This window comes from Morone saxatilis, unplaced genomic scaffold, assembly GCF_004916995.1.
Source record: "Morone saxatilis isolate NCDOM2014 unplaced genomic scaffold, NCSU_SB_2.0 Contig24, whole genome shotgun sequence".
NCBI lineage: Eukaryota > Metazoa > Chordata > Actinopteri > Moronidae > Morone > Morone saxatilis.
In genome coordinates this window covers 4,536,281-4,546,412 of record NW_023339807.1, presented here as the reverse complement: position 1 = coordinate 4,546,412, position 10,132 = coordinate 4,536,281, and the positions used below count along the sequence as shown (strand labels likewise).

The 10,132-nt window shown below is 40.4% G+C and overlaps 2 protein-coding genes across 2 annotated transcripts in view; both read right to left on the bottom strand.

The window, feature by feature from the left end:
• Positions 1-5,197, bottom strand: part of sqlea (squalene epoxidase a) — an 8,432-nt gene extending 3,235 nt beyond the window's left edge. The window contains exons 1-7 of the mRNA XM_035672734.1: positions 4,772-5,197; positions 4,083-4,344; positions 2,888-3,065; positions 1,999-2,095; positions 1,795-1,908; positions 1,044-1,215; positions 431-526 (exon numbers count right to left, since the gene is read on the bottom strand). Coding sequence (XP_035528627.1) covers positions 431-526; positions 1,044-1,215; positions 1,795-1,908; positions 1,999-2,095; positions 2,888-3,065; positions 4,083-4,344; positions 4,772-5,047 — 1,195 coding nt within the window. The 5' untranslated portion in view covers positions 5,048-5,197. The remainder of the gene's footprint in view (positions 1-430; positions 527-1,043; positions 1,216-1,794; positions 1,909-1,998; positions 2,096-2,887; positions 3,066-4,082; positions 4,345-4,771) is intronic.
• Positions 5,198-6,182: 985 nt separating this feature from the next.
• LOC118335662 (xylose isomerase-like) overlaps positions 6,183-10,132 on the bottom strand; it is a 5,008-nt gene continuing 1,058 nt past the window's right edge. Inside the window, exons 4-14 of the mRNA XM_035672082.1 lie at positions 9,681-9,793; positions 9,558-9,583; positions 9,243-9,380; positions 9,007-9,116; positions 8,820-8,915; positions 8,626-8,709; positions 8,408-8,534; positions 8,178-8,283; positions 7,046-7,228; positions 6,849-6,923; positions 6,183-6,642 (exon numbers count right to left, since the gene is read on the bottom strand). Of these exons, the coding sequence (XP_035527975.1) occupies positions 6,559-6,642; positions 6,849-6,923; positions 7,046-7,228; positions 8,178-8,283; positions 8,408-8,534; positions 8,626-8,709; positions 8,820-8,915; positions 9,007-9,116; positions 9,243-9,380; positions 9,558-9,583; positions 9,681-9,793 (1,142 nt within the window). The 3' untranslated portion in view covers positions 6,183-6,558. The remainder of the gene's footprint in view (positions 6,643-6,848; positions 6,924-7,045; positions 7,229-8,177; positions 8,284-8,407; positions 8,535-8,625; positions 8,710-8,819; positions 8,916-9,006; positions 9,117-9,242; positions 9,381-9,557; positions 9,584-9,680; positions 9,794-10,132) is intronic.

Sequence of the window (10,132 nt, the reverse complement as noted above, 5' to 3'; positions counted from 1 at the left end):
AGACTCAACAATCAACTATCATCAAACCTCCAACCCAAAGTGTCTATATCTTTCTTGGCTCTGATTGGTTGTTTTCGTTCAGCCCGGTGGATTCTTGCAAATACCATTGGTAGCACCAGAACGAGCCAGAGAAGGCTGATTTTTCTCTCTCTTTTTTCTGTCTCATGTACTGTCAGGACACAGTAAAAGTTTCAGAAAATATGGCAAAAAGTTATTTTTTGTAAAAGTTACCTACTGCAGCTTTAAAAACACTGCAGAATAATTGCAAATTAGTCAATAAACCAGGAAAGCTTTTGTTCATCTTACAGTAATGACCAAAGTGATACACTACTTTCCAAGACATGCACCATACTGTACACAAGCTGAAATCAGTTCAATAGATTCCCTCTGGCCATCTGTAACAACACGGCCGTCAATAACACTTCAGTACCTGGCTTGTTGACAGGGGAGGGAGGGAGGAAGCTGGCAGGCATGGACCTGAGCCGATCGTTCTGCAGCGCCACCATGAAAGGCTCCTTTAAATGCTCTGAAGGAAAGAGAGAAAGAGAGAGTGCAGGCGGTCCATCACTCAACTGGCTTTGCAGATGAAAACCCAAAGGTGCATGCTGGGCATCTGCACCAGAGAAAGCCTTTTCTTTTAGTGTCTGAATGTACATTTATCAATGCATCAGTGTGACTGACTCCGCCGCTTCAGCTGGACCTCTGTCAAGGTTACCGGAGCTGGTGCTTTGATACTGTGGCTTTGATATTTCAGCTGAATAGCAGAGCACACCATGAATGTCAGATCCTTCTATTGTTGCTTCCTTGGCCGTACACAAAACAGCACAGGCAGCAGCCTGGATATATTCCTACCTACCATGACGCCTGGCATCAATGCCTTATAAAAAAGTTGACTTTCAAAAAAAAAAAAAAAAACATATTCCAAACTTTGATCATTTATTACGCCACAGGCTCTTTTCCTCAGGTCAAAAGTCATTTTTCATTAATGATAATTAGAAGAAACCTCAGAGACATTTTCAAAATGTATCTCATCTGTCTTTTACCTGGCAGCTGTGGGTATATCTTCTCAGCCATGTACTCGGAGAGGTTGCGAGGCATCTCCCCCCTGATGTCTACGAGTACTCTGGTGTGAGAGGAGGAGATCTGGTAGATTAACACCGGGCTCGGGTTGGCCAGCACCAGCTCAGCATGATTGGCTTTAAACTGGGGACAGTCCTGGAGAGAAGCACAGTGATGACTCAGATATGAAGATAATAATAACATAAAGCATGAGCCACTGTTGTCCTGATTCCAGCTGAGTGTACAGACACACAATACAGACATGCATTGTATCCTTGAATAGCTAATAACAATTTAAGAGTCGAAATGATCAAAGATTTAAAAATGTAGGGTTGCAACTCAATTAACAAACTCATTTTGTGTTTAAAATGTCCCAGAGCCCACAGTGGCATCTTCAAATGATTTGTTCTGTCCAACAGTCCAAAACCAGAAGCTGAAATGTTTTTTTGTTTGGTATTTTTGCTTGAAAAATGATTGAAACAATTTATCAATTAGTTATCATTAATACTGATGCCTCTATATGAGCTACAAAAACAGACCATCAGCAAGAAGATTTGCTATTTCTGTAGTTATTCTTAATCACTACCGCTTTTGTCCACAGGGGACAGGAAAATAAAGTTCCTGGTAGCTGGAGTCAGTTGACTGATTGATGTGTTTCAGCTCTAGAACAATCTAAAGTCATTTCAGACTGTTCAGTTCAGTGTGACAGGAGCAACGGCTCTGGGTGGTATCTACCTTCATAAGGCATCCAACAAAGTGAGAGGAGGTTTGGGCTTTCCCAGAGACCAGACTCTTTCTGAATTTGGAGAAACAGCCATCAGCCACCACGGTCAGCGCTGCGTGGATTTCCTATGGGACACACAGTAATCATAAAGCTTTAGATAGAATATAAAGTACAATCTAAAGCTTTAGATGTACAGCAGAGTTTCCTCTTCTCACCTTGATGTCTCCAGTTTCTTTATCTTTGTACTGGACTCCGGTTACACAGCCATCCTCTTCCTGCAAACTGGTCACCGTCCCTTCTATGAATGTGACACTGGGGGGCGCAATTACACAGTTAGAAACATCACCTCTAAAGCATGGGCAATATGAAAAGAAACTGCTGAAACAGAATAAATGTCTATTTGAAATGCCAAAATGCTCAATTTGGATTGTTTTGGAGGCCTTTTTTCAATATACCATCATTTACTGCTCTTAAAATATAGTATTACATATTACATTTAACCAACCACTGATAACTGTGCAAACAGAATCTGAAAATATGAAATGAAAGCACCTAAAAAATAAAATCTGCTTAAACAAAATGTGACTTTACATCTCATTAAGACTTGTGTTATAAGGTCAGTTTGAACCATTTACTGAATAACCAAATGTGTTTGAACATATAAGAAGGGAAATAACCTCAATTTGTGCAATGCTCTGAGATCAAAAGCGCTCATGGGAAAGCTTAATTAGTGACAGATTAATCAGTCAGCCCATTATATTTATTTTTATTAGGCCGAAAAATGTCTGCAGACTCATCTTCAGGCAGCTTTGTTACTGTTACTGGCTAGAATGAATTATATATATATGTGTTATAATGTATAGAATAATGCAGTTGAACCGCTCTCCCTTAAATATACTGTGAAATCTACACATCATCAGCCACTGAAAAGCCTGTATCACTTGACCACTAAACCTAATACATGAGCATGGCCACGTGAATACAAGGTAGGAGACAGCCACCAGATTTTAAATGATACTCCTGCTCCTTTTCACTCTCAGTGCTGTCAGAAACAATGTCATCCAAGAAGCCAGCTGGTCACTTGGCATATGGACCCCTGCTCACTTTGGCTCGGCCAGCGCGGCTCTCCTCAGGCCCATGATAAATCGACCGTGATGGAAAGCGCGTCCACACTGGATGCTGTCCTCCGCCTGAGGGTAAGGGATCTCCACCTCTGTGCTGCTCTCCATGTCATGGATCACATAGCCGTTGACCAGATGGGCATCAAGACCCTCCACCGAATCTGAGGCCAAACACGAGCAACAGGTTAGAGTTTCACAGCACACGTTCATTATTTATTCTCTCAGTCTGCTACTGCTCACACACTGTATGTGGGATTGGATGCATGCAGGCAAAATGGAACCAGGATCAAAAGATACTATTGGAACTGGAAGATTTAGTTTGAAATGACGGAGAAGTATGCTACAGAACTGCTGCCTACGCCTGTTCCTAATGTTTTTAGTCTTCTAAACGCCCTTAAATCCTGTCTAATATAAGGAAAATCAGTCAACGTGATTTAACACATTAACAGAGTTTGCCCCCTTAAAAGTCATTTTAAAAACATATATACATATGTATGTATGTATGTATATATATATAAAAAGGGTTCAATAAGACTAATATCTTCTGTCATGATTTCTAATATTTGTTATATATTTGCACCTGGCAAGATGTGCATTTTGAAAAAGGCTGCATAAATATTACAAAACACAACAGGACTATAGTGTAGTATTGTAGCAATAAATTTTTTTCTAAAGCTACACTGAAAGTATGACTGGTAGATAGCCACTGATAATAAAACTGTAATATTTAGGACTGAATAAGCAATAATCAAAGAGTAATTTATAAGAGTTTAACACTCAAAAACTAATTTGATGCCTCATTAGGACTGTGTGGGTCAGATTTGATTGACAGCACTGTCACCAGATCCAAATATTGCTGACTCTGATTGGTGCACTGATATACGCAACATCACCTTTTCCAGCTGAGCCCCACCCACTTCAAATCAGTGAGAGGAGCACAAGCAAAAGAAAAAAATACAAAAACCTCTCATGTAAAATAATTAATTTAGATAGCGTGTGTGTGTGTGTTTGTGTTCATTCCTCTAAGTAAGGTGCTGGTTAGGGAAATAGGTTTTCAGGGCCTTTAACCATGGAACTAAAACGATTACGCAGAAGGCCTGACTATGAGGCAGATGTCCCTCATAATGTGTCAGGGTGTATTTGCAGGTCACTAACAGGAGCAGCTCTCCATCACTAACCTTTCAGTCCCAGCTCTCTGAGCGCTCTGAACCCTCCAGGCTGCAGCAGCTCCCCCACTATCCTGTCAGGCTCCTTCAGGTCCCTCTCCACCACCGTCACCCTCCTCCCATCCCGGGCTAGGACGGCGGCCATGGCCGAGCCCAGGACCCCGGCCCCAACTATCACCACATCTGGTTCCGGGGCCACTGAGGGGCCACTACTGGCTGAGGCACTCTGTGAGGCCGAGGACTCTTTATCCACACTTTTCCTTGCTCTCCGGCTCTGGAAACAAAGGAGTGGAGAGTCTCATTACATAAAGTGTAAAGTCCAAACTGAACTGGACTGTAAGGCTAACACTGGAACTGTACTTTTTTTAAACGCCATCAAATAACCACTTCTGTCCCTCTGATTTTAGTTGCAGTCCTTATACAAATACATATTTTATATATATATATATTAACACTTAAAACACTTTCAGTTCTAAATGCTTCAATAAAACTTGAGAATAACAGAGAATTGAGAATTTTCCAGAGATTAAACTTACAATAAATAAATAAAATATATAATAAATGAATTTAAATAAATGGATTTTTAAATAAATTGATTTTCTTTTTAACTATTTAAAAAAAAAGACTAAAAAAAACATGCATCTGTCTTTGTCTGTTTGTTCACATAATAAAGCCAACATGTATCAGATGGATTGTCTTACCTTTTTACAGTCCTCTGCCTTCCCGCTCCTCTGTGTTGACGTTTGGGGGATAAAGTGGTTGATGACAGGTAAAAAGGACAGGAGGCTCAGGGGCAAATGGAACACCTGAGAGACCCTGAGCTTCTGCCCATGGAAATACCGGATATATGAGAGCAGCAGCCCGACTGTTAGAAATAAGGCTGCGACCATCACCAGCTCTTTGTGAGCCAAAGTCAAGACTGTGTCGGATTTTTTATAAAGGTATGTGAAGCTCGCTATTCCCAGGAAAGTCCACATCTTTTTGGATTAAAGAAAAAATAATGTGATGGTCAAAGCACTAATGAGAAACTAAAGACTTTTTCAGGCTGACAAAAAAATTATTTAGAAACAATAATCTTTTGTATCTTCTTAATCTCTTTCTTTTTTTTCTCAAGTGCTAAAAAAACAACTCAGCCACCCTAAAACACAATGTAACCTTATAAATTCATGATAAGTTGTCCACAGACTGTCGGAGGGATGCTGCTGAATATTTTATGATAATGAGAAACGCGGACTACTTCGGATTCGGTGTTTTCACATCCCGACTCCTCTACAGCTCAACCCTCCAATCAGGAGCGACGTGACGGTGAGCAGAGCTCACGCTATGCGCTGATTGGACAGCCGTGCCGGCTCTGGGCCTCCCTCCGGCCGCTGATTGGACAGTCCGCCGGCAGGGTGGTAGTATGATGTGATGTCAGTGGAAAGGTGCGTGTTTCGTTTCTTTGACAGACCACAGTGAATGAGACCTGCTGCAAAGATTGTCCACGTTAGGCAGGACACATCACTCTGTCTGTAAACCAGGACAGTTCTTAAATGTGCCTGTTAAATATCACAGCTCGTTGTGTTACCATGGCGACTAAAGTTGTACAAATGCTACTGAATGAGTCTCACTCTTTATACAAAACACAAAACAAATGTATATTTTGGCATATTAGTGCTGTAGCGTTGTGTGTTGTAAACCTAGTAAATCTCCAGTGTCTGTAACAGAGGAAACAAGGCCAAAGTAGTGCTAGTGTCCATGTTCTAACACACTGGAAACATTCATGGTACCCAGAAAAGCTGCAGAGTGAGAGCTCCTTTCAATAACTATAGGTAAAACAAACAAAAAAAACGTCAAACATCCCTGGATATACAAATTTCAAGTGGTGGTGAAAAAGAATTTAACTATTTTTTTACCCAGATTTAAAAACCTACTCGCGTTTATAACTTTAAATTGTGAAAATATTTCAAATTAAACAAGCAGTTAAACCAAAAAGTATTATTTTAGGTATAACTACAAATAGACCAATACATATACAGAAGCCTAATCTGAAGTTAATAATAAATAGAATGCAGGAAATGGGTGTGGAATAAATGACTGGATTGTATAAAATGTGGGATTAAACATGATCAGTTCATTGTTAAAATGTGTTTATTACACAGTGAGCGTTAGTCATCAGCTAACATTAATATAGCTTCATGTCACATCAAATGTCAGATGACGTGTCAGTAGCACTACAAATACCTACTGATACACAAAGGTCTGTACTGAATAAGTCTGTCAGTCTGTCAGATACTTGAACATTTAGCAGTGTTCAACGTCGCTATTTGTACTTTTAGTTAGTAAATCAACTGCAAACAAGTACAATTCATAATCCCAGTGGGATTAATACAGTGCTCACCCTCTCTAACACTATGTTTGATGTGCTCAAGTGTTTTCACACCAGCACTGAGACAGAATAGCTCCTTCAACGATTATCATATGCAGAAACAGGAGAGCAATGTTTTTATTATATGTAGTGATTAAAGATGGATTCGTACTTTTCTTGCTTCCCTGATGTTACTTTTGGCTCACCGTTCTGCTTGATGAAGGTCTGAGGAAACAAAACACACACCATCGTCACTCACTTACTGTAAGTTTCTCCTCCGTTTATTACACTGGCAAAAAAAAACAACACTAATCTCTGGTGCAAAGACCCCACTGATTGGCCAAAGAGCAGTGTTCACAAACACTGCTGGTTATAGCTTTAAAACAGGTCGAAATGTGAAATACAATATACGTGGCAAACTCCACCATTACCTCCATTTCCTCCAAGGTGGCAGACCCATCCTCCACTTTCTGTCCAATGCCATGACTGAAGCTTGAGTATCGCTCCTGTTTAAAATCACACATAACCAGTCAGAGGCCAAACATAACATAGCCTGTTACCTAACAGTACTGTACCTGAAGATTTAAGTCTATTTAACAGTGAATTTCAGTTAGCTGCACACACACACCTTCACCATGCCAGCGATGAGCCCGTCCTCAATAATGCAGACAGCATTTCGGAGTCCCCTTGCAAAAGCGTCCATGGCTCCGATGTGAGCGATGAACAGGTCCTCCAGGTCCGTGGACTCTCTGCGCACCTTAGCATCAAAGTTCAGGCCTCCTGGCTGCAGGCCACCTTGTTCAATGATGGTCTGCAGAAGATTAGACATTGATGAATAACTAGGCTGCTATATCACCACTCTCATCTAAACTTATCTTGTACAGTTGATGCAGTACTGCTGCTAGGGTGAGCCAAAGCTTTTATTTCTAAATCGCTCTTTAAATATATTTTTACAAAATATGGTCATCTGTGTGATTATTTATTAGTCAATGGACATTTATATGAACATTAAAGCTGCTATAATAAATATTTTAACATCAGCAATGGATCAAATGACGATGAGTAATGTGAAAGGGGTTTACTTCTAGTGGTGAACACCCCAAGAGTTATCATACATTCTGCAGTTGGAGCTTTATAGTCTCTTTAGTGATTTTTATTTTTAGGTTTTCCAGCCAGCAACCTCCTCTTTAACCCTAGTTTACTTCCACAGAAGGCAGCTGTTTTCAGCAAAAAAGCTCCCATAAACCAACTGTAACGTTAATCTACCTGTCCAGCAGAAAGAGAGCAAAAAGACAAAGTTAGCGGCTAGCTGATGCACACTGCCCTGCATTTAGCAGCTAGTGGGTTACAAGAATGAAGCCAACATATCACATATATGGCCGCTGCATCTTACACTGATGACGTTTTTGACCCCCTTTTTATACAAAATATTAACTTACTAATTAAAACCAAACTTACCACAAAAACTGAACATACATCAGTGTCATAAGAACTACTTTGATTGTTTAGTTTGGCCCATGTCCTGACTGCTAACATGGTGGTATTAAGGTTTATGACCTATTCTGCCGCCTGCCACCAGAGGGCGATGGAGATGTTTTGGTTTCACTGTGGGGAGCTTCATATGTTGATGCTTTAAACAAATGATTCGTCTTATCAAAATTAATATTAGCAATGTTAGCTAAAGCTGATTTTTATCTTTATATCTTCACATAGACCGCTGCCAAAGAACTCTTGTTACAAATGAAAAGAATTGAGCTCACCTTCATGACCAAGGTGGTGTTCCTAATGTCCATGGGGAACTGGTCTGTGTCCCATCCGAGGTCAGGAGAGCCAGTGTTTGAGTCAACTGACCCCAGCATGCCAAACCTGTGCACCAGAAAGCAGGGATGATACACAATGTAAAAAAAAAAAATGTGACGCAGACACATTTGTTAACAGTGTTCACTCAGATATCAAAGTGAAATGTCCGGTAATAGTTAACATGTCTCACGCAGAGGCCATGACAATATCATGTTCGTATGAGTGTCCTGCCAGGGTGGTGTGGTTGGGCTCAATGTTCAACTTAAAGTGACTCTCCAGACCATAATGCTTGAGGAATCCTATGACACTCATAGCGTCTAGAGAAGAAAACAGTGACATATACAAAGTATTATTAAGACTGTGAGATTAAAAAGCACTTTTGTTTTGTCAAACTTTGAGAAACCTTACCATAGTCATACTGGTGTTTGCAGGGCTCCTTAGGTTTGGGTTCAATGAGAAACTGACAATTCAAGCCAATCTTCTCTTTGTACTCTGGTGACAAATATAAAGACATGATACTAGGATACATAGGATGTGACTAAGTGTGTCACATCCTGACCAAAACTCTAAGAAATACCATATTCATGTTTTTACACACTTACGGACAGCCATTTTGAAGAAGTTGGCCATGTGCTTCAATTCAGCAGAGACATCGGTATTATGGATGGAAATGAAACCTTCTCTTCCTCCCCAAAACACTGAGGAGACAATGACACAATGAGGTAGCAGCACTGCAGCATTGCAGCACTGAAGGAGCTTATGGATGTTTTAGACACTGTCAAGTCATACCAAAATTTTCTGCACCCAGCTTCTTGGCAATATCCAGCCCCTTCTTAACCTGAGCGCCAGCGTAGGCCAGAACGTGGCAGTCGGGGTTGGTGGCTGCACCGTTCATGTACCTGTCACATCAATAAAAACGTGTATATCATAAAGGTTTTCCTAAATTCAGAAGATAATCCAAACTGATTCTAGCATTTCTAATGTGTGAGTTTACAGCTGTTGGGTTTTCACAATAAAATACTGACCTTTGGTGGGCAAAGAGGTTGCAGGTGACCCACAGCACCTTGATTCCAGTCTGGCTCTGCAGCTGGAGAGCAAGGTCTGTTATTTCATCCAGATTCCTGTTGGACTCCTCCAGGGTGGAGCCCTCAGGAGCCATATCCCTGCAGACAGAGGACGGACATTGTTCAGAATACTGGATATACAGGGAACATCAAATACCTTCGATTTAATTACTTTTAAATACTATTAAATGTATTTATTGTGGCAAATACAAAATCGTATTATTTATTCAAGCCATTATCATTTGAAATCTATCAAAAAAAGAGATGGCCAGTTACCTGTCATGAAATGTGTAATATTTCACCTGTGAAAACAAGCAGTGGTTAAAAAGGAAACACACAGTATAACTTCATCAAAATCAGCTGTGACTTTCATTGTAAAATGGAGGTGAATTCCCTCACGCCAAGTTTGGTGAAAAACTCAAAAGCAGCCCGGAGTCGCATCTTGGCTGATTCCATAGGAGTTCCTTCATTCCAGGGCCGGTGGAGGGTCGGAAACCCAAATGGATCAGCACCTGACAAACACAAAGTAAGGTAATAATTCAAAAACGGGACGTCCTGACAGCTCACCTGGTAGAGCTGGTGCCCCAAGTACCAAGGCTGCCTGTTCCTTGCTGCAGCGGCCCCCTCTCTCCCCCTTTCCTGTCTAACCTCAGCTGTCCTAAAGCCCCAACAAATATATTTTAAAATAATAATAATAATAATAATAATAATAATTATAATAATAATAATACAAAAACTAACATGCTGACTTCAATTATAACAAATGATTTTATTTATTTAAAATAAGATACGATGATGAAACTACATATGGCCTAAAGCTCAGGCGCCTGGTGTATATTATATGGATATGG